The sequence below is a fragment of the Alligator mississippiensis genome, chromosome 4 (assembly GCF_030867095.1).
Source record: "Alligator mississippiensis isolate rAllMis1 chromosome 4, rAllMis1, whole genome shotgun sequence".
Classification (NCBI taxonomy): Eukaryota; Metazoa; Chordata; order Crocodylia; family Alligatoridae; genus Alligator; species Alligator mississippiensis.
This window is the reverse complement of record NC_081827.1, coordinates 163,054,349-163,077,947: the sequence shown is the minus strand read 5'-3', so window position 1 is coordinate 163,077,947 and position 23,599 is coordinate 163,054,349. Positions and strand designations below refer to the sequence as shown.

The 23,599-nt window shown below is 46.4% G+C and overlaps 2 protein-coding genes and 1 long non-coding RNA gene across 3 annotated transcripts in view; 2 read left to right on the top strand and 1 right to left on the bottom strand.

The window, feature by feature from the left end:
• Positions 1-4,702, top strand: part of LOC132250330 (uncharacterized) — a 5,144-nt gene extending 442 nt beyond the window's left edge. Inside the window, exon 2 of the long non-coding RNA XR_009462001.1 lies at positions 1,637-4,702. This is a non-coding gene — a long non-coding RNA (uncharacterized LOC132250330). The remainder of the gene's footprint in view (positions 1-1,636) is intronic.
• The window catches only part of NT5C3B (5'-nucleotidase, cytosolic IIIB), a 13,003-nt gene extending 5,003 nt beyond the window's left edge, over positions 1-8,000 (bottom strand). The window contains exons 1-6 of the mRNA XM_006264547.4: positions 7,733-8,000; positions 6,644-6,742; positions 6,002-6,071; positions 5,087-5,133; positions 3,862-3,947; positions 1,734-1,823 (exon numbers count right to left, since the gene is read on the bottom strand). Of these exons, the coding sequence (XP_006264609.1) occupies positions 1,734-1,823; positions 3,862-3,947; positions 5,087-5,133; positions 6,002-6,071; positions 6,644-6,742; positions 7,733-7,735 (395 nt within the window). The 5' untranslated portion in view covers positions 7,736-8,000. The remainder of the gene's footprint in view (positions 1-1,733; positions 1,824-3,861; positions 3,948-5,086; positions 5,134-6,001; positions 6,072-6,643; positions 6,743-7,732) is intronic.
• Positions 8,000-23,599, top strand: KLHL10 (kelch like family member 10). The gene is made up of 5 exons (XM_006264567.3): positions 8,000-9,550; positions 10,143-10,632; positions 13,138-13,755; positions 18,039-18,188; positions 23,062-23,599. The coding sequence occupies exons 1-5, from the start codon at positions 9,363-9,365 to the stop codon at positions 23,431-23,433; spliced, it is 1,818 nt and encodes a 605-aa protein (XP_006264629.1). The 5' UTR covers positions 8,000-9,362; the 3' UTR covers positions 23,434-23,599.

Genomic DNA, 23,599 nt, shown 5'->3' with positions numbered 1-23,599 from the left:
CTCTCCTGTCTGGGGCCAGGATGGTGATCTAATTTCTGTATTTAGGACCTTCTGTAAATGCTTACAAAGAGTTGGGCAGCTGTGAAAACTGAGGCACAGGGGGAAGACACTTGACCCAGGTCAGAGAGGGAGCCAGTGGTAGAGCTGACATCCCAATTCAGGGGCTCCTGACTGCAGGGCTTTAGACCATGCAGCCTTCTATTGCCAGACACATCAAGATACAGAAGCTAAGCAAGAGTCTCCTGATGGTACACATGCCTGTTCTGCTCAGTGGGTCTCCAGGAAGGAGTTTAACCCCGAGAGAACAACAGAACAACGTTCCCCAGGAGGAGTACACCTGCTAAATCAACTGGAGATCCAAGTCCAACTAACATTGCTAGCAAGGAAGACTTGCTCCAACACCCCCTCTTCTGTGATTTTGGTCAAGTTGCCTGTAAATTACATAGGGCTGGCGGGCTGGTCAAATGGTCAATCCATCAAATATTATCAATTGACTCATCAAAGATTATTTAACCTGTCAAAGATTATAAAATGTTACCAAAAAACCTACATTTTTGTAGTTTTCTTGACAGGAATATGATTTTTTGTTGTTTCCTGACACGTTTCTTAATGGAAATGTGTGCTTTTTCTGTGTATTATTTGGATCTATTGGCAATTTTTTTTTTTTTTTACAATTTTAGACCTATATTTGACAGATCAATTGACTAAACTTAATTTGACCAGTCAAATACCCATCCCTAAAATTACCTACAGGGAACATGGTGCTTTGCCTGCCTTAGAGCTGTCAGAGAGCAACTGCCTATAGTAAGACTCATGAGCCAACCAGGATCAGCTGGCTGAGGTGCTGGAGTCCAGTTTCTTAAAACCACCCCCAGCAACCCTGTCTTGCCTGTTGGCCATCTGCTGTCTCCGATCGGCTCTCTTGTAAGCTCCTCGGGCCAGCAACCATCACTGTTAAGGGCAGCATCTAGCCCACTGAGGCCCCAATGCTGGCTAGAACCTCTGATGCCACCACAGCACAAAACAATAAATACTACTATCAGTGGGACCCTGTAAGCAAGCGAGCATGGGAGTTTCCCCTGCACGCGCTGCAGCACATCAACTGCTACTCTGTGGTAGTGCCCCAGAGTTGAAATCCCTGCAGTTACTCAGATGCTAACAGGTGCCTTATCTTGGGCTGTGCGGGTGAGCAGACCCCCAGCCACTTCCACATTTGTCATCTGAGCCACACAGGAAGCTTCTGTGTTTCCGTAGCTGTGGCTCTCAAGAAAGAGAAAGAGTGGCTTATCTCTAACAGGGCAGCAGTGCTTGCCAGCCACCTCCCCCAATGGCAGCTAATGATCCTGCCAGGTTACACTAAGCTGGCTCTGCTGATATACCAGCCAAGCATAAGCAAGGTGCAGATGGTTCTCTACACAGGAAGGACCTGGGTTGCAGGCTGAACAGTTCTTAGAAAGAACGCTCAGGCTGCAACTCATACAACTGTCTTGTTTCTGTTTTGCATAAAGCCAAACTCCCAGCAGGTGGTAATTTTGATCTATCATACAGCAAAAGTCCTGTTTGGAAGGGGCTGAGAGATGGATCAGAGCTCTCAAGCATCAGTTTAAGGCCTCTTTTTTCTCTCTTGCACTCCCAGGTTCTGGATGGCACAAGCAGGAGCATGATGAAGCCCCTCAGCCATGTATTCTCAGAGAAGGGGGAGGAGAGGACATAAGTCATCCCCAAGTGAGTACCTCAGCATCACCTCCGATTCTTTGACTATCTGGGCAATGTCTCCCTTCAGAATCTTCTGCTGGGATAGGAGGTCATGGGCCCGAGTCCACCTGGAAGCAAATAGCAAAGTGAGCTCCGTCTCCAAGGCAGTCAGGCAGCCTGCACGGAACTGTCCTCAAGGATGTTATAGAACCAACCAAATCATCTCCATAGTAAACAATTGCTTAAACAGAGCTATGACTACCTCTCTGCTTCACACACATGGCTTGCTATGGGCAAGCAGCTGCCAGGAGAATGGGAGCATTTCCTGAGTCCATGCATTTCTTTTGCATTTATCACCCAGGTAACCAGAATGTCAAATACATTTCTAAGTCTGGATGTGCTGTGTCCACTGAGGCCTCTTTCCCCAGCACTCCTTGATTCAGTTCCTACTGATCTATTCTCAGTGCCCGGTTATCAGATGAAAAATACCATATTCCCCCCAAAATCAGCCTTGCAAAATCAGGGTGCATATCACAGAAGCTGAGTTTTTTGGAGCTGAAATGGAAAAATGGAAACACAGATGGCAGCTGTAATAGCTGGCCACTTTTCTCCATGCTGGCCACAGGGAAGGAAGGGTGGAGTAAAAAAACAGTCAAAAGTTGCTGCTAATTTGGGAGCAGCTGTGAAAGAATTAAAACTCCAGCTTTTGCTGATGTTGCAGAGTGACTCTGCCTCTGCAATCAGGGGTCAGCATGCATGTCTGATCTGGGGGCATTTGGTATGCAAGAAAATATGGTAACTTATCTACCACCACCATATCAGTTGCTCAGGGATCCCTTTTGAAATTGGGCATGAGCAGGATAAGTAAGCTGAAACCACAGCTACACCAGGCATGGTGGCACCATCATTCATATTAGGAATAATGAAACTACATGCCTGAAAGGAATAAGAAGGAATTGGAATTTGCTTGTCAGGCATGAAACCAGGATAATTTCTTGCTGCTGTAAATCTCAAAGGGCCCTTTTATAGCTTCTGTGCCCTGCTCTCAAAGGCAATGCATTCTCCCAGCTGACTTCTTGTCCTTTTTGTCATTGAACTTATTGGGAAAGTTAAACTGGGAGCTGCAAGTTTTCAAATGAATCTACCTAATGATCAAATTGACTGAGATGTTCTGGACAGCTTATGAAGCCCGAAACGATATCACACTGGGACCGTGACGTGGCAAGGCATTCTGCATAAGAGCCAGTGATTATAATCTTTTCATTCTGAGGCTACAAGCAGGCGTTAACTTTGTGCTGCCATAAAAAAAAAAAATTATGACAGTACAAAAGCCAAGTGAACTGACATGAAAACACTTTGTTGCAGTACAAGTGCTTACATTTTGTGGCACCAACAAAGGTGGTAACAATTTGTGCCACTTTTTTCTGGCTGACTTCTGTTCACTTATGGCAGCAGAGTGTGGGGTGCCGGTGGTGGCCTGGAATCTCCCACCACCCCAGCCAGGAACTCCTTTGGCTTCAAGGGACAGATCCTGGGGTAAAAGGGCCCTGGGTGCCCCACCCAGATTTGGTACATGCACCTACAAGCAGGGAAACCACAACTCTTGGAGCGTGGGGGAATCCTACAGCAAAAGGAGAAAAATGCAGTGGGGTAATCATTCCCCCAGCACAGATCAGCAAGCGTGGAGTGGGGAACCTTCCCTAGGAGTTCCTCCCTCTATTTGCACATGGCCCCTGCCTCAGGGATGGCAGCATAATAGGTGTGCTGGCACCTGACATGCTCTTCTCACTGCTGCCCCTGGGTTGTGGCACCATGTGCAAGTGGAAGGGGAACCCCAAGGGGAGCTCCCCATTTGAAACCCCTGCTGAGGGACTCCTCCACCCCTCAAAAGGGGGGCATATCTGCAAGCAGAGGTTTTCCAGTTGCAGATGCATGCCCCAAGTCAGAGTGGAGCTCATGAGACCCTTTTCTCCACAGATCAAGCCCCTGAAAACCTGGGGGCAGGGGACTGACCCTGGGGGACAACAACCCTGGGGACATCTGTTAGATGTCCATGAAGCAGACCACCTTCTACTACAATGTTTCATGGCACAGCTGATCGTGCTCCAAAGACAGCATCTGTTTCCAGCCCAAGAGTTGTTAGCTTTTGCAATTTCAGTCACTCACCATTCAACCATGAGCGGGCATTTCTCTTCCAAGGTCCGGTTGGGATCGATTTCAATGGGATAGTAATAGTGCAGCAGATCTTTTAACTGGAACGTTTGACAAGTTTAAAAAGAAAGTGCAATAAGTGCAAAGTCTCTAAAAAGCAAAGAGGATCTGCACATTCGCTAAATGCATCACAATTCAAAATCAAGCCTGAAACAGTTTGGTAAGTGAACAGGGAGCTCCCAAAGAGGACAAGGGTTTAATATGGCTTTGGAAGTCCTGCCAACACTGGGCTTGGTTCAGATGCTCTAAACCCAAATGAAATGTTCCTTCCTTTCTAGCATCACTGTTCCACCTGCCTTGAAATAGCCACGATTAGATAAAAGCCAGACAGCAGATTTGTCAAGTTTCCCTTATAGGCCCTGCTGGAAACATTGATATTGATCAGCTTAGGCCTGACCAGCAAACCTGACAGTTGCATGCATGAACTCATTTATGTAAGCAACACTTGGCATGTGAGCCAGATGGGCACTCCGGCCAAAAGATGGGAGGGAGAGCTGGCTATACAAGGTATAGGATAGTCCAGTGCCTGAATGATAAGACTAGAACAGGAACACCCAGAACAGGACCATCCAAGAGATTCAAGATACAGATGGAGCACAATACATAATTTGCTTTGATCATTTTATAAAAAGAGAATTGGAAATCAAGGGAATTTTGTAGCAGCCTAAGGGAGCCTGTGTGGTGGTGTGCTGACTGCTTTGTCACAGGTACAAATAAATGCCTTAACTCCTGGTAGGCAAAATTTGTTAGGGCTGTGCTTGTAGACAATAAACCTGGCTGAATCTTTGCCACTAAACTAAGCCTGTGGTCATTCTTTAAGACAAGACTGGTGTTGGAATCTCCTGGCTGTGACTTTGTCAACACCGCAGTTCTTGAGACAACAGTGACAACACATCAATAAAATCCTATGAGGACAACAGCAACAACGACACACTAATCAGCCTCAATGACATCCCTCATCTCCACAAAGTGCCTTTATCATCTTTGGCTGAACTGTCACTGGAAGCTGGCTGTTTTCTTCTTTGGAAATGGGTGCACATCTCTGCCCCAACACTATGTTCTATTACCTTCTACATGTGGGCCAAGAAAGCAGACACCTGGCAGGTACAGCAGTATGCAAGCAACAAACTGCACTGTATCCAGAGTTAAAAACGACAATGCCTTACAACCCAAAACGTACCTGCTTCTTGCCTTCTTCAGTAATGACTTGACTGTTATCTAAGATATCTGCAAAGACAAAAACAGTCACTTATATGGCCCAGAAATACCCATACCATCTTCTCTGCCATGTAGAAGGACAGGAGTCAGCACTTCCAAAAATAAGGGATTCTAGGTGCCCAGCTTCAAATACTTTAAAAGGGTCTGACTTCTCAAGAGCAGTTACTCTTCCAGGACCCTTGAGTGCATCAGAGTCTGTGTCCCCACTAAGCACAGAACCCCAAATTTGTAGTCCCCTCTGAAACTTTACCAGGCTCCCTGCTTATGTCCTACTGCAAATGCAAAGCAACAATTCAGCTGGGATTCATACAGTCTGAGTAAAAAGTGTACAAGAAGAGAGTATTAGCAAGGGACTTGAAGGTAGAAAGGGGATTGGGACTTTCTGGTCACATAAAGGAAGGCTGGAAAGTCAAGAGTGGCAAAGAGGGTGCAGAGGTGAGCCCAGAATGGTGAGGGTCATAGAGGCTGAGGCAGGAGTCAAGTTATATGCAACTTAGAAAGGAAGGACAAAAGTCTGGATTTATGAAGAAAGTGAAGAGGGAGCAGAAGAGAAAAATCTGTGGGAACTGGGGTGGAGACAAGGGCAGTAAATAGGAAGCCAGCATCTGCAGTGGGTTTTTGGAGAGTTCAGAGCAAGTGAGACAGAAGGAGAAAAAGCTGTCAGCTCAGAGATGGCCAAGGCATGGAGCAGAGGAGAAAAGGGGATCAAGATGGATGAATGGGAGAGCTTAGAAAGGTCTTTTGGGTGCAGGGGTGGAGATGAGATGGAAGACATAAGCCTGGAAGACAGAGGCAGGAAGGAGTAAGGAGAAGGGCTGGCAGTAAGGAAGGTGATCTCAGAAGGATCAGTAAGAAACAACTGAGACATTCAACTCACTGTGCGAAGTAGGGCACCGCCGTCCATTCCATCCAAACCGACTCAGCGTCATGTCAAAGTCAGAAATGACCTGGAGAACACAGGGACGATGGAGAAAAGGACAAAGTAAAAAAGCAACCAAGCACACTGCAATTTTAGAGGCACACGGGCAAGGGCTGTTATCTGCAAAGACCTGAGTCTATGGACAGTGCAAAGCACTCACTACTGAAGGAGACCTCCTCCTCGCTAGAAGGCATAGTCTGGCCAGAAGCTCTGAGGTTCTGCTCACAGCTCTGAGAGAAATGCTCTCCTAATTAATGGATAGGCCCCTCCCCTCCCCTCCCTGTGCCTCAGTTTCCCCCATCTGTTCAGCAGGGATGATCCTGCTGATCCACCTCTCAGGCCAGTGTTGGAAGGATGGGTTGATATTTATAGACCCCTCCTTCCAACACTGCACTTCCTGTGACCTTGGCCAAGTCACTGTATGATAACAGCTTGTCCCACAGGCGTTGTCGCAATAAATTAAAAGAACACGAGGTACTCAGACATCCTGGGACACACCTTACAGCTGCCAGGTGCAGCAGAAACTAAGCAGGATGTTACCCCCCCCTCCTCCCCCAAATAGTCACTGCAATGCAAAACTTCCTGCAACAAAAGAGGTACCTGCAGTTTGTTTACTCCATCTTTCTTGATGGATGAGATTATCCCCCTCACATGGTCAGGATTTTTCATTCGCACAGTCGTTTTGTCTAGTTCCACAATCTGCAAACAGAGAGCGATTGCCAGGTAAAGCGTGATGCTTACAGATAGGGTCAAGCTGCAGATGCCAGCACTGCCATGGTTTAAAAGCCACTCCCAATATAAACTTGCACTGTAGAGGGCTTTAGGGAAGAGTCTTCCCCTTGAGCCCCAAAAGCAGACTGAAGAAAACCAACTGCTGAAAGTTGATATGGTGGAGTCTCAAATATTGATTCCAGATCAAACTGACCCTAATGAGCAAACAAACAACAAATGTCCCTCCCTGTTTTTGGAAAACCCTAAGCAGAAGTACCAGCTGCAAGGGGCTTAGGCTCTGACCCCAAAGCTGCCCCTGTGACATTAAAGAGGCAGGGAGATCCACCTGTATGGACACAGTTGCAAGACTAGGGCCTTACTGAGAGCTTTTACGGAGAGGTTCAGGGAACCAGACCCCAGCTGGCTCTCACAGACGCGCAGACTCTGCAGGGTGTTCAGGGCTGGGCAGAGACCTGTCAGCTTACAGCACTCACCCTGGGGGAACAGAGATCTGGGCGCAGGGGGAGAGCACGGTGTCGTTTCTACCCAGCCCCTTCGCCAAGCTCTGTGGCGACAAAGCTCTGAGTGACGACATGCTCAGGCTTGGCTTGGAGACGATCCCCAGCGGAGCCCCGCGCCGAGCTGGCTGGCCTGGGCCTGGCCTGCCTGCCGCACAGAAGGTGGCAGCTGGAAGCCCCAAGCCAGCCCCCGAGACCTGGGCAGCAGGGAGGCGTCCCTGGCAATGAGGACCTGCTCCAGCATATGGCCCTCGGGCCACAGAAGCGGAGGTAGTCCAGCTTCCCGGCCAGGGGGCTTCAGGAAGGGGACCCTCCCCAACAAGGACATCCCCTCCCTCCAGGAGGCCCCCAGAGCCAAGGCTGCCCCCCAGATGCAGAGCCTCTGCTCTGGGCCCCATGCCCCGGAGGTTGCCAACCCACGACTCCCCTCCGCCCCCGCTCCCCTCGCTCTCACTCTCACCATCCCAGCCGGCTCCTGCTCGCCCCGCGGAAGACCGGGTGCAGCGCCGCGCAGGCGCAGGCGCAGGCGCCCGGGGAGGAGCCGCGGCGCGGGCCGGCCCCTGGCAGGGGAGGAGGAGCGGGCGGGGCGTGCCCAGGGCCGGGGCTTGGGGAGGCAGCGGGATGTAGGTTGGGGGGTGCTGGAGGGACTAAGGAGCCGGTTTGGAGGCTGGAGAGCTGACACCTGGGGGTGCTGGGGCCGGGCTAAGGGGCCTTGCAAGTGGGCACAGCCTCACCACGTGGTCCCCCCTGTCCCGGACCCTGCCTCTGGGACAACAGGGTGGCCCCAGGTCACAACCCGAAGCCGGGCTGACACTGACAGTCTGTCCTAGGGATGCCTGCAGGCAGCTGATAACCAGCAAGGCTCAGAGCCCGATCTCGCCCGCCCGCCCTGCCCTGCCCTGCCCACGCGGAGTCCAAAGGCCCAGCGTGCAGGAGGAGCTGCGCGCCCGGCAGGGCTCTCACATGAGGCACTGGGGGGCGGCGCCCTAGCTGGGGGTGAACTGTTCGTAGAGCCCGCGCGCCGAGACGAGCTAGCTACTGAAACTCTGACCTTACCGCAAACCCATTTCTTTTCCTTTCACCACAAGCCCAGCCCCTTGCAGTGCTACGAAGCTAAAAAAGGCAAGCGGTTGCAGCTAAGTTGCGTTTTCCTTGCAAAACAGTCATGAGAGGAAACTAAAAGTTAAAGGCAGGTGGCTCCTCCTTATCAGACCACAAGGTAAACGAAAGAAATACAACTGTGCTGAAGCCTGTGAATGGTTTGTGACACCACCCTGCAAACCACGTGGTTTTTAAAAAGCATTGTGCATTTTTAGTGATTTCCACATAAGTACTGGAAGAACTTTGTAAGCCATACTTAAGCCTCACAAGTCCTTCCTTGCGTGATTGTCTCTCACTGCCCCTTTTGCCAGCAGCCATGCTGAGCCACAGGGAACAAAAAGCTATCTAAAACAGGAAGTCATTTATCAAATTTATCTAAAACTAGAAACAATTTATCTGAAACCAATGCCAGCAGCAACATGAGGAGCTGCCTCATTCTTTCTCAAGTCCCTCAGGTCTGCCCTTGTGTAGCCCCCTGCTCTTCATCCAAACAGGAGATGCATGAGACCCAGGCATAAAAGAAGCAGACTGCATTGAGTTACTGGTGGCTGTATGAATAGCCTTGAGCGAGTCCTTCAGGCAGTCTGTACCTCAGCTTTTCCCTGTGCACAGTGGGTGTAAGAGCTTAAGAAGCAGCCCCTTAAAGTCTGTGGTATCTGTGTAAAATCATATTATTAAATCTTAATAAAACTGGACCTGATTATGCTCGGAACAGCAAAAGCACAATAAAACATCAAACTTATTAGGAATTCCAGGTGCAATGTACCAGCGCTGCCAGGAAGCCTCATTAACTGGGCAAGGATATGATTGTCAAGCTTCAGCGTTGCTGTACAGCACAGGTTCTAGAGCCCAACAGTGATCTCATTATCAGACGGGTTCTGGAACTGCCAGATAAAGCACACATTCTAGAGAAGATGTAGGAGGGCAAAGGAGAAGGCCCTGTAGCACCTCAGAGGGAAGCTGCTTCCACTGTCTCCAGGCTTACGGACATGGATGACACCTCCACTTCAGTGGGGTACTCCCACCCCCACATGGAGAGGAAGATGAGCGCAATGGCTTGCACGGTCTTCAACGAACTTCGACTGGAAGGGAAACTCTGTGACGTAGTCATCAAAGTCAATGGTTTTGAGTTCAATGCTCACAAGAACATCCTATGTAGCTGCAGTTCGTATTTTAGGTCAGTGCTTGAACTGAGCAGAAAAAGGAAGCAGGGACAATTACTGCTTTTTTGTCTATTACATAGCAGTAATTATTTGAAGGTAGGTTTGGCACTAGTGAAAGCTCTGGAACTGGCATCCATTGCTTATCCATAGCCCAAATACTGGCCTGGACACCAACAGTAACCCACAGTCAAATGTTTAATCACACCCTAAGAATCTGGTGTTCGATATCTGTCCACAGAGCAGGCACAACATGGGAAGAGGCAATGCCATCCACTGCCCTGCCAGCATGCACTAATCCTCCCATTTAAATCAGAGCTTTGAGTTTCCACGCTCAATTATTTTTCATTGTCCCCGTTGTAACAAGGCAGTCAGTCATTCAGTGGCTACTTGCACATGGTTTGAGATCCCAGCTCATTTGAAACATGCCAAAAAGCAAGTGAAACTTTAGTTGCTTTCCATACTACCACTGCTAATCCACTGAGCTAATCCTCCTGGGTTTGTCATCCCCTGTATTATAGTTCGGGAGGAAGAAGGGATATATAATAAAACAGTGGATCAGGTATTCTTGGTGTTTTTTTTTCCTCCAAGAACTGTTTCTTTTTCCAGGGCTTTGTTTACCAGTGGCTGGAACAACACGGAGAAGAGAGTGTACAACATTCCTGGCATTTCACCTGATATGATGAAGCTAATTATCGAGTATGCCTACACTAGGACAGTTCCAGTCACTGCTGACAATGTAGAGAGGTTGCTTGCTGCAGCCGACCAGTTCAACATCATGGGCATTGTCAGGGGGTGCTGTGAATTCTTAAAATCTCAGCTGTGCTTGGAAAATTGCATTGGCATCTGCAAGTTCACAGAGTACTACCACTGCCCTGACTTGCGGCAAACTGCCTACATGTTCATCCTGCACAACTTTGAGGAGATGGTAAAGGTGTCTAATGAGTTTCTAGAGCTCTCGGTCAATGAGTTTAAAGACATCATTGAGAAGGATGAACTCAATGTGAAACAGGAAGATGCAGTGTTTGAGGCCATTCTGAAATGGATTTCCCATGATCCTCAAAATAGAAAGCAGTACATTTCAGTCTTGCTACCAAAGGTTAGTTTTACTTATCTGGTTTTCCTTTTCCTTCCCAAGTGACACTGAAAGGGGCTAAAGCAGCAATGTTGTTAAGTGTGCAAACATGATTCACAAGATAAACCCAGAGTTTTCACAAAGGAGCCCATAGAGTTGAAGACATCCTGACCTGTTGCGATCCTTCTGAGTTCTTTGGAACAGAAGAATTGCCTTATTATTTTTCTGTAATCAAACAAAAAAGTGTGAAAATTAAGTGCGTTTTCTAAGAGATGCCTTGAATCTAAAAAGGTTGAGAACCACTGGGCTACAGCAACAGTGTTTTGGATTCAAGTGAGTTTCTTTCAATGTTCCAGAAAAAGGTAGCTTAGGTAACAAAAACACAATTTTGTTCCCCTGCATTGTGTGGGTCCCAGTCTGGTAATCAGGTCCCTGTGGGCAAGCCCATGCAGAGCACTTCAGAGCCCCACACAAGCATCTGTTTCCTCTGATAAAGCCTGAAACTGAAAGAAGGTTGGGGGTTTGAACAGGGACAGCAACAAATTACCATGAAGTCCTGACTCCTCTATCATGAACGGCTGGTCATTGCTTTCACTTTAGAAGTCTGCTTATCTAAGAACTCTAACATCCAGGAAATCCAAGTGCTTACTCAGATCATCCTGAAACGTGCTGTGCCTTCTGGATATGCTAGGTAGGGCAAGAGGTCCAGACCTAAGGTCTTTAGAACCAGGGGCTGTTTAGAAACAGCCACCTAAAATTAAGCATTTTACAAAATAGATCACTCTTATGGGAAACAGAAACATTCCAGATCCATAGCAGCATATATGAACACCCCAGTCTTCAATATATTTGTTCCTAACACCCCTGTGAAGTAGGGCATTGGTATTGTCCCCATTTTACAGATGGGGAATCTGAGGCACAGAGAAGGCATGGGACTTCCTTAAGGTCACACACAAAGCATGTTGCAGAGCTGGGAATTAGATCCATGTCTCTGGTCTGAAGCACTAAGCCTTCCTATCTCTCTCTAAGGGAGGGGCATTGAGGAGGGGATACCAAGCAGTGCTGAGCAGGTAGAGAGGCAGGAGATGATGTGGGGGCAGCAAGAGGCTCCATGAGCAGCCAATGCACTGTTTGTTTGAGTCAGCCATGGGCAGGACCCAGAGGCAGTGAAGCAGAGGTACACACGATGTGTTGTCCTTCTTAAAAAAAATACCAAGGAAATTCAAAATGTTAACACAGAGTTAAGGTTACAGCTGGTGTGCTGTTGGCACTGGGGCACCAGTCAGAGAGACAAAGTGATGGCTGTGTTGGAGATGTGGCATGTACCATAACTTGGTATTTCCCGTTTTTCAAGGGTTTAAAAGCGCTAAGCACTGCCAATACCTTTAACTCTGTGTTAACAGACTTCCTGGGTATGTTATTAGATGTGCAGAGGCAGAGAGTAGTAAGGGAAGTTTGTGTAGGTTTAGACTGTACATAGAAGCACCATGTCAGAGAGACAACAGTCCCTCTTTGAATTAGAGGTATATCCACACTCTCAGTATCACCACTCAGATCTTGACCCTCCTATAAAAGATATGAACAAACTGAAGAAATCTAAGGATGCTAACACTGAAGGCTGCAGAGGGACTGAGACTGCTGAAAATATAAAAGAATGTTATCTATATAACTGGTAAACAATGACTGAAGAGGGGAGATGATGATGAAAGAAAGCACTTACCACAGTGAATTAATATTTAATACAAAAGTTGAGAGTGAGGACAGGTGAACATTAAAGGCCTCTTCGATCAAGAAACAGTCTTCCAGCTGACTCGGGGAAAACCTCCATGACTTGAGATTCAAATGGGGGGGGAGGGCACGACTCATAGAATGAGTTAGAAGATCTGCTAAATTCCCCTATACAACTGCAGGAAATATTCTTCCTCCCCACAAAATTAAACTTTTGAAAAACAATCCCATCCCTGATTGGGATAAAAAATTGATGTTAAAGAATCTGTGCACTAAAAATCTGAAAAAGGGCAATGCTTCAATTTTCTAGTTTGAAACAAAACAAACAAAAATTAGCATGAGCTAACATTTAGAAAAAATTCTGTGGGAGGCCTCATACAGGAAATGTGAAGTGTCAAATAAACACGTAGTGTTAAAACAATTTCAAAGCTTCTACCTGAATAGCAAAAATCAGTTGAAACAAATCCCTTCCCTATCAACAATTTCAGTGCTGATGTAAACACAGCTAGTTGGAATATTACCAAACAGCCTCAGGTATCTGTTTCTGCAAACAGCTAGTAAGACAGCAACAGCCTTTGGTTAGTGTCAAAGCTGAGCCCAGTTTGAAGCTGTGACTGTGAGGGCCTATGCGGCAATGTATCTCATTATCAAGCCTCTAAACCAGTCAATCTTTTCTGGACTCTTCTCCAGTCTCAGAGTCCTTGTTTTATCTTCTTTGACATCAAAACTATTTAGAGCCAACATGTCCATGTCCAAAAGATACCCAGGTACAGCTCTCTTAACTTCCCTTTGCCTTTGCAGGTTCGCCTGGCATTGATGCACGCTGAGTATTTCATGAATAACGTTAAAATGCATGATTATGTGAAGGACAGCGAGGAGTGCAAGCCTGTCATCATAAATGCACTAAAAGCCATGTACGATCTCAACATGAATGGCCCTTCTAGTTCTGATTTCACCAACCCGCTGACTAGGCCTCGCCTGCCTTATGCAATTTTGTTTGCTATTGGTGGCTGGAGTGGGGGAAGCCCAACCAATGCCATTGAAACATACGATGCCCGCGCAGACAGATGGGTGAATGTCACGTGTCAGCAAGAAAGCCCCCGAGCATACCATGGCGCTGCTTATTTAAAAGGGTATGTCTATATCATTGGAGGATTTGACAGTGTGGATTATTTTAACAGCGTCAAACGGTTTGACCCACTTAAGAAAACGTGGCATCAGGTTGCTCCCATGCACTCGAGACGATGCTATGTCAGTGTCACCGTCCTCAACAACTTCATCTATGCCATGGGAGGGTTCGATGGCTATGTGCGTCTCAACACAGCAGAACGGTATGAACCAGAGACAAACCAGTGGACGTTGATTGCACCCATGCATGAACAAAGAAGTGACGCTAGTGCGACCACGCTGTATGGAAAGGTAAAAGGGATGGAATACAGCTGTGACCCTAGCATCCCCTCTGGCGAGCAGGGTTGAGTCTTTTGCATGCTCCATTAAACTGAAGACAAGAGCCTTGCCCTTTCTTATTTGCATTGAGGCAGGGCAGCCCTCAGCTGAGCGCAGGTTCCACTTTGTACCAGGCATGGGGTGGGCAATCATTTGGGCTGGAGGGCCACTTAAGGAGTTTTGATGAGCTATTGCAGGCTGGAGGATGGGAAGAGAGGAAGCAACTGATCCTATCTGGCCCCAGGCTCATCCACCCCACACCCACCAGCGGGGGTGCCAAATGGAGTGGGTAGGCAGCCTCATCCTATCTGTCCAGCCAAGTGTGCCCTGCCTGTGGGGGTCCCAGGCTGTTTCCATGGAGACCCCTGCCCAACCCATCTGGTGCCCCTGGTGGTGGGTGTAAGGCAGACAGGGTGGGGTGCCCAGGCAGTGGGGCCAGGTCTGGCAGCGGTGGTGGAGACATTAGCAGGGGGCTGCCAAGAAGTCAAGTCTAGTCCCTGCCCCAGCTCCGCCACATGCCCAGGCTGTCCCACCTTGTGCTTCCGGCTGGGGCTAAGGAACATGCTGTGAGGCAGACAGAATCCCTTGGCAGGCTAGATCTGGCCTGCAGGCCATATTTTGCCCACCCCTGTACCAGACTTTTTCTGCACAGCTACTACTGTGAGCAGTGGTTTCCAACTAGGGTGCCACAACACCCTGTCAGGGGTGCCATGGCACAGGCACGGCCAGATGGAAATGCCTAGGCACCTCTGTTTCTGGGAGGAGCATGCACGGCTGAACCAGGAAGGGCTGCAGCAAGAGTGACCACCCCTGCCTGTGTTAGGTTTATCAGATAACCCTAATGCAGGCAGCAGCACCATAGCTAGGGTGGGGCAAGGGGGACGCTAGCCCCAGGTACTAATTTGGAGGGTTTACCAGAATGGCAGACCCAAAGGAGCTTGTGCCCCAACAGCCACAACAGGGTGGGTGTACAGAAACAGCCCCAGCCAGGCAGGATACAGGGAGCCAGCCCCAGCAGCAGCCACAGCTACTATCAGGTAAGACCTTTCTGGGCTAGACCCCATTCCCCCAGCTCTCTACCCCTCTGTGCTCAAGTGTTTGGCACAACACCTCCATTCCCCTTCCTTCCATCTGTTACCAGGGTGAAAAAAATCACTAGTTGTCTTTGGCATGAGAAGCAGTTTCATCTGCTAGCAATGGCAACAGTACCTTGGTTGAGAACCACTGTGGTAAGCTGAGGCAACACAACAGTGGTTCTCAGCTGGGGTGCCACCAAATGCAGAAAAGTAATGGAGGGCTGCTTGGAAAAAGATCGAGAACCACTGACCTAGAGCTTTACAATCTAAAAACAAAAAAAATAAGAGGGTTGTAAGGGTGGAAATAGAGGAACAGGAGAGGGAAGTGACCTGTCACACAGTGGGTCAGTGGCAATGAAGAATAGACCCCAGTGCCTCACCCAACCTCCTGGGCAGAGCAAAATCCCACTCTTGATCAGTGTGTGTATGTGCATGCACACACACATAACTCCTTTTGATTTCAGGAGTTGTACGTGCATGTAAGCCAAGGACAGGAATTGGCCTTTGCTTTTTAAATTTTCATCTCTAGGCCGCTAAAAATGTCAGTCTAGGGAAAATGACAAGTTTTAGCATTACAAGAAAACAGAAAGCCAAAAGGTACCTTTTGCCACAGTTCCACCTCTGAATGTAGTTGATGACTTGGGTATTTTGAACATGATACAAGCACTCTCACTGATACCAAGCATTCATCTTTAGGGTAGAATGCCCAATAGCCAAGTCCATCTCTTCATCTTTCTCTAAAACAAATCACAACTGGTTATATTGATTTTTTCATGTTTTTTAGTAAAAATTTATTCCACGGAGTTATTTATTTTTAAAAAATCTATTATTAGGGCAACCACCTTTCACATGTAAAAAACAGGCAGACGCAAAAAGAGTTTGTTGGTGCTGTTGTTAAGTGACATACATGTAGCAAAAGGATTTTATTCTTTAGGACTGTAAGCTGTACTGAAACAAGGTTAGATGGAATATGGGACTTCAAATCAGAACCAGTGCAGTTCTCCAGTGTCACTTTACAACCTGTCTCCAACTTACACTGTAAATGTTGGGATGGGCATTGGAAATAAAATGTGTGATGTACTTTGAAAAGCTTGGAGAGGAGCTTTTGAAGGGAAAAGGGCAATAGATGCTCCCACTGAGCTGGTGACCAACTGACTTGTGTTTGCCCTTCCCTACTTCACACGTTCTTTTTTAGACCATGGGGATACAGACACATACCTGTCTAAAAACAGGTGTTTGGCTGCCTCAGTAATGAGCCTATCTCATCTGGCAGGGTTGGATAGGATGCACCCTAGAGTCCTGAAGGAATTGGCTGAAGTAATTTCAGAGCCATTAGCTATCATCCTTGGAAACTCATGGAGATCAGGTGAGGCCCCAGATGCTTGGAAAAGGGAAAATATAATTCCCGTCTATAAGAAAAGGAAGAATGCAGGCATGGAGCATTGTAGACAGGTTAGTGTGACCTCAGTATCTGGAAAAATCAGAGCAGGTCCTCCAGAAATCTACTGTGAAACACCTAGAGAACAAGGTTGAATAGTCAGCAGGGATTCACCAAGAGCAAGTCATGACTTACCAATCTGATTTCTTTCTATGATAAGGTTACAGGCTCTGTAGATGAAGGCAGTGGATGTGATATACTTTGTCAAAAGCCTTGCTAAAGTCTCCCCAGCATTCGCATTAGATCAAAGTACTATAAGGTGATATATAACTGGTTAGGTCATGGTACTCAATGAGTAATCATCAGTGCCTCAATGTCTAGATGGGAAGAAGTATCAAGTGAGATTCCCCAAGGCTCTGTCCTAGGTTCAGTATTGTTTAATATAATAATTAATTATTTGGATGATAGGATTGAATCCATGCTTAGCAAATTTTCAGATTATATAAAATTGGATGGAGTTGCAGACACCCTGGAGGGTAGGGCTAGGCTCCAGAACCACCTGGACAGATTGGAAAATTGGTCTGTAATCAATTAGATGAGATTCAACAAGGACAAGTGCTCCGTCCTGCACCTGGTATTGAATAATTGCATGCTGAAAACCAGACTGGGGAACGACTGGCTATGCTACAGTACCACAGAGAAGGAACTGGGGGTTACAGTAGACCATAAGCTGAATGAGCCAATAGCATGCTCTTGTTGCAAAAAAAGGCCAACAGTATACTGGGTTATATTAACAGGAATGTCACTTGCAAATCATGAGAAGTGATTCTTCTGCTCTATTCAGCACTGGAGAGGCCTCATCTGGAGTACTGTGTCCAATTTCGAGTCTCACACTTCAAGAAAGGTGTGGACAGACTGGAAAGGGTTCAGTGGAGAGCAACACAAATTATTAGAGGTCTGGAAAGCATGACTTAAAGAAAGGCTAAAATGAAGTGGGGTTATTTAGTCTGAAAACAAGACTGAGGGGCAGATGTGGTTTTCAAACAGTCTTCAAATACCTGAAAGGTAATTAATTATAGAGAATGGAGTTGGGCTTTGCTCTGTAGCCATAGGGAACAGAACTAACAATGGCCTCAAGCTGGAGCAGAGGAAATTTGGGTTGGATTTTAGAAGGAACATTCTGACTTTAAGCATGGTCAAACATTGGAACAGGCTATCTGGAGAAGTTGTGGAATCTCCACCCTTGGAAATTTTCAAGAGTAGATTAGACAGACACTTGGTTGAGATGGTATAATTAGGGATGATCCTGCCTTGAGCAGAGGGCTGGACTAGCTGACCACATGAGGTCCCTTCCAGTCCTATCTTCTTATCATTTTATGGTCCTAAATGCAAAAGCACTTGACAGTCTCTTATCATCACTCTTCAGTTGATAATACTCCCTTCAGCCAGGGGAATATACAGTGCTTCTGAAAACCTTCCAGCTCTAGAAACAAAATGCCCAAATTCAGTTCCCCAGGTGATAGATGCACTTGCATTAATCCAAATACAGTGAAATAGGCTGGGTCTACCCCACTCCAGTGGCATGGACACTGGGGTGAGCAGCTTGAAGCCCAAGGTCAAAAGCTCAAGGTCATAGAAGCACTCACAGCGCTGCCTTGTTGGATTCCAGCAGAATTCTCAGATTTGTTAAATACCTTGTCCCAAGGACATGAGCCAGGAAAGGGCTAGATCTAAACAAAATGGTTTCAAGACCACTTTTACCCAGCAATAAGAACTGTCATCTTTTTGTTTTTTTTAAACAGGTATACATATGCGGTGGGTTCAATGGCAATGAATGCCTATTTACAGCTGAAGCGTATGATGCTAAGACAAATCAGTGGACTCTCATAGCACCAATGAGAAGCAGAAGAAGTGGAATAGGAGTGATTGCTTACGGAGAACACGTGTATGCGGTAAGGTGGCTGCCAGTACAGCTTTTAGACTTGTATCAAACTGAGGCAACAATATAGGAGATTTTAGAGCAAACTGTTGAATTAAACAGTAGCATGTCAACAGGATCAGATGATAGTCACCTGAGATTTGAAGGAACTTAAATGCAGAATTGCAGAACTGTTGGCAATAGTTACAAATGGGCTCTGTCCCAGAAGACTGGCAAGTTGCCAACATAATGCCCGTCTTCAAAAGACTCCAGAGGTGATCCTAGAAACTATATATTCCAGTGAGCCTCACTTCTATACCTGGCAAATTGGTACAGTCTACAATCAAGAATAAAACTAGCAGTCACCTTAACAAATATGAAATGCTGGAGAAGAGTCATGGCTTTTGTAAAGGGAAACCCTGCCTTATCACCCTGCTGGAGTTTTTTGAAGGTGTTAACAAGCATGTGGATAAAGGGAATCCAGTTGATAATGTATTTGGATTTTCAAAAAAGCTCAACAGGGTCCTTCACTAAACTCTTAAAAAACTGAGCTGCCAAAGGATTGCATGGAAGGACCTTTCATTGATCAAACTCTGGTTAAAATGTAGGAAACAAAACATAGGGTTAAGTGGTCATTTTTTAAGATGAAGGAAGATCAACGGTAATATTTCTCAGGGATCTATGCTGGGGCCAATTTTGTTCAGCATTTTCTTAAGTGACCTGGAAAAGGGAGTAGACAGCGAGATCAGTCTGCAGATGACACTAAATTATTCTGGGTAGTCAAATCGCAAGATGAAGGAGTTGCAGAAAGATCTCATACAATGTGGTGATGAGCCCTTGGCCCAGCTGTATGAGCATTTGTGGTCATCTGGCCAGGTGCCAGAGGACTGGAAACTGGCTAATGTGGTCCCAATTTTCACGAAAGGGAGGAAGGAGGACCCAAGTAACTGTAGGTCTGTAAGCCTCACCTCGGTGCTCAGGAAGATCTTGGAGAGAATCATCAAAGGGCACATCTGTGGGGGGCCAGCAGGGGAGATCATGCTCAGGGGCAACCAGCATGGGTTCATCAAAGGCAGGTCCTGCCTGACCAACCTGATTGCCTTTAATGACCAAGTAACGAAATCCTTGGATGATGGTGTCGCCGTGAACGTAGTCTTTCTAGACTTTAAGAAGGCCTTTGACACTGTCTCTCACCCCATACTCATCAATAAATTAAGCGACTGTGACATTGATGCCTGCACAGTTGGATGAGTAAAAAATTGGCTGATGGGGCGCACCCAGAGAGTAGTGGTGGATGGGTTGTACTCAACCTGGCGAGATGTGAGCAGTGGGGTCCCCTAGGGCTTGGTCCTCGGGCCTGCACTGTTTAACATCTTCATCAGCAACTTGGATGAGGGGGTGGAAAACACACTGTCCAAGTTTGCTGATGACAGTAAGATGTGGGGTGAGGTGGACACACTTGAAGGGAGAGAGAGGCTGCAAATAGATTTAGACAGACTACAAAAGTGGGCAGATGAGAATAGGATGGGGTTCAACATAGACAAATGCAGGGTGCTGCACCTTGAGAGAAGGAATACACAGCATACATACAGGCTGGGGAGTTCTCTTCTTGAAAGCACAGAGGCGGAAAGGGATCTTGGAGTCATTACCGACACCAAGATGAACATGAGCCGCCAGTGCCAGACGCAGCCAGCAAGGCCAGCCATACCTTGTCATGCATCCAAAGGTGCATCTCAAGCCGGTCCAGAGAGGTGATGCTCCCCCTCTATGCAACTTTGGTCAGGCCGCAGTTGGAGTACTGTGTCCAGTACTGGGCACCACACTTCAAAAGGGATGTGGCCAGCCTGGAGAGGGTTCAGAGGAGGGCCACCCACTTGGTGAGAGGGCAGCAGGACAGGCCCTACGAGGAGAGACTGAGGGACCTGAACCTGTTCAGCCTCAGCAAGAGGAGGCTGAGGGGGAACCTGGTGGCTGCCTACAAACTCATCAGGGGAGATCAACAGCAAATAGGTAGAGCCCTTTTCTCCCCAGCACCACCGGGGATGACAAGGAACAATGGTAATAAGCTGATGGAGAATAGGTTTAGGTTAGAGACCAGAAGGCAATATTTTACAGTTAGGGTGGCTAAAATCTGGAATCAATTTCCCAAGGAAGTGGTCCTCACCCCTACCTTGGGCAAATTCAAGAGGAGGTTGGACGATCACCTGTCTGGGGTCTTGTGAACCCAGCATTAATTCCTGCCTGTGGCAGGGGGTCAGGCTAGATGATCTGTTCAGGTCCGTCCTGACCCTAGCTACTATGAAACTATGATTAGCAAAGTGGCATATGAATTTAATGTTTGTAAGTGAAAAGTAATGCATATGGGGGGAAAATAACTTCCATCAGATAGACACCATGCTAGGCTCTAAACTAGCTAGTGGGCACTCAGGAGAGAGACCTAAGAGTTATTATTCATCAAGTCTTAGCATATGAAAACTAGAGGACACCCACTAAAACTTAAACAAGAGGAGGCCCTCCTCCCCCCATACACAGCAGGTAGTTAACTCGTGGCACTCGCTGCCACAGGAGATTGTAGAGGTACATAGCGTAACCAGATTCAGAAAAGGATTAGACAAGCACTTTAGGAGTTATTAGACAGAACAATCAGGGATATATTCTCTGGCATCTCTAAAATCAATGACGGTTGATGGCAGGGAGAGTATGACAGGGTATGAACTTCTTCAAACATGCCCATTTATATACCTCTCCCTCTAAAGTATCTATTACTTGCCACTGCCAGATACTAGGCTAGACAGACCATTGGTCTGACTGCAGGTGGTACAGTGTTAAGTTCTACAATATAGCTTATTTCTGGATCTCACCTTGACATTGCCAAAACAGTTCTCCTAACTTTACTCTTCTGGAAGGAGGCTGTCCAGGCCAGCTCTCCAACAGAGATTTAGGAAGGCAAGTTTAGACAAAAGTTATTAACCGATTGAGGGTACATTACATTTTTCCCCTCTTAAAAACCTTGCAAAATATTAAAGCTGTAACCTTGAAATAAAGTTTAGAAAGAAACTAGCTTCAATGGAGAATGTCTTTCATTGGACAGAAGACATTAAATAATCTCCAAGTTATAATACTTGTAGTACAATTCCTGGATACACCCTAGTCAGGCTTTATTTTAAGCTATGTGCTGCCTAAAAACAATATGACAGTGCGCAGAAGACTGCTACTTCAACCAGAGTTGGAAAGTTGGAATTAAATGAAAAAGGGATCATAAGAGCATCTGCCATGCTTTTGGACTCAGCACAGATCCTTGCCTCAGTAAACCAAGTGTGCAACAATCATGGAAAAGGGTAAAGTTACTTGCCTAATTAGTTCTACATGAGTCTTACTGTCTCAAAACCTTATTGGGTTCCATTAATAAAAAAAATGCATGGGGGCTTCAAAATTAAGCATTTAAATTGTATTCATATGCAATATAATAGTCTGTTTAAATACAGTAAAGAAAGTTCTCTTAAAACTTTATCTAAAGGCGTAGTGCATTACAAAACTGTGCGCGTCAAAAGGTATGGATGCAATTTCTTTTGCAAATATAAAAGGCATTTTTGTAACATTACAGATGAACAAGCTGGGGAAGTGGAAGTTTGGAAATTGTCAGCTGGATTAACAGAACACAACCCTGCAGTCTGCTGCCTTATTTTCTAGGCTGTTACCTAAAATACCCAGTATAACTAAGTTGCCCATATAGTTCAACTGTTCAATCCCCATCAAAAGGAAAAGTGAATGCCAGCAGAAGACAAAATCGGGTACCGACAGTTACTGAAATCAATCCCCATATATTTATAGATCAAAGACAATGGGATTAGTTCAGTGGTTTTCAAACTTTCTGAAGCCACAGAACCCTTTTGTGTCACTACATCTGCTGTGGAACAACTACCCTTATGTTAAAGGCTGATGTAGTCAGGTGACCCAGTCCAGCAATAGCTGCATACCACCTCCCAGCCCACTCCACCACTATCCCCAATCTCTTTGCAGAACCTCTGATGACCTGTTGCAGAACCCCAATGTTCCACTGAACACTGCTTGAAAACCAGCGGATTAGTTCATACAAGTGAGAATTACTTCAAGCAACTACATATAAGTCAGCAGATAGCCAAGATGCGTTTGACCTAATGGGGGACAATTAGAAACTACTACAGCACATATGAGAAACACAAAGTTGCTATTTCTAAAGAGTGCTTAGTCTCCCCACCTTAAGAGTTCTCTTCAGTTGGTTCCAGGAATTAAGATATTTTACTTAGTTATTGCAAGAGTATAACTCTTGTAAGAGTATGACAAGATGTACAATTACATTGGGTAAAAGGATAATTTCAGCAGTAGCATAACTAGGGGTGGACAAGTGTGGCACTAGCTAGGAGCACTGGAATGACAGTGCCGCTGGGAATTCTTTGCCAGAATCATAGTAGCCCTGCTTTGCAGCAGTAGCAGCTAGATGCAAGGACACCATGCAGCTGCCAAGAAGGGACAGATAGCAACATGGCAGCAGCAGCTGTGGTCTCTGAGACCCCAGGGCAAATAAGACCAATCACCCTTCTCTCCACCTCACTCCTGCTCTCCAGCACAGTTTGCCCAGGGCACATATCTGTTGATTACTCCTCTGAATTCCAGAGTGGTTTTGGCAGCTAAAGGCTTTTTTCCATAATTACAAATAAAACAGCAGGCTGCAATAAGCAAACATAGGTAATTAAGGATGATTTTCAGAAGTGCTGAGTACCCAAGTGCTGAAATCAAAAGGAGCTGCATACACCCAAAAGTTTATCCAATCAAACAGAACAACTCTAATCCTAAAACCTGCATAAAAATTCACTTGCCTAACATGCATTTTCCCTACTGTAAACTCTCAATTTCTCCTATATATACAGGTAGGTGGCTTTGACGGAGCCAACCGTCTTCGGAGCGCAGAAGCCTACAATCCAATTGCTAACACATGGCGTACAATTCCCACCATGTTTAATCCCCGTAGTAACTTTGGCATTGAGGTGGTGGATGACCTTCTGTTCGTGGTTGGTGGCTTTAATGGTTTCACTACCACATTCAATGTCGAATGCTATGATGAAAAGACTGATGAGTGGTATGATGCCCATGACATGAGTATATACCGTAGTGCTTTGAGCTGCTGCGTGGTGCCAGGATTGCCTAATGTTGGGGAGTATGCTGCCAGAAGAGAAAACTACGCAGGATCATCACGAGATGAAGTTAAGTACTCTTCTTCGACAAGTACCCTACCAGTATAAATAGCTCCACTTAGCGAATAAAGCCTTCTAAGCACGAAGTGTATGTATCTACTTATTTTAAAATAAAAGTAATGGGATACAGAGTTCACAGAAATAGTGCTGAAAAAGTGTTTCATTCTATGAACCAAAAAGGTCTAACTTACAAACACAGGCTACAGCCTTAAAT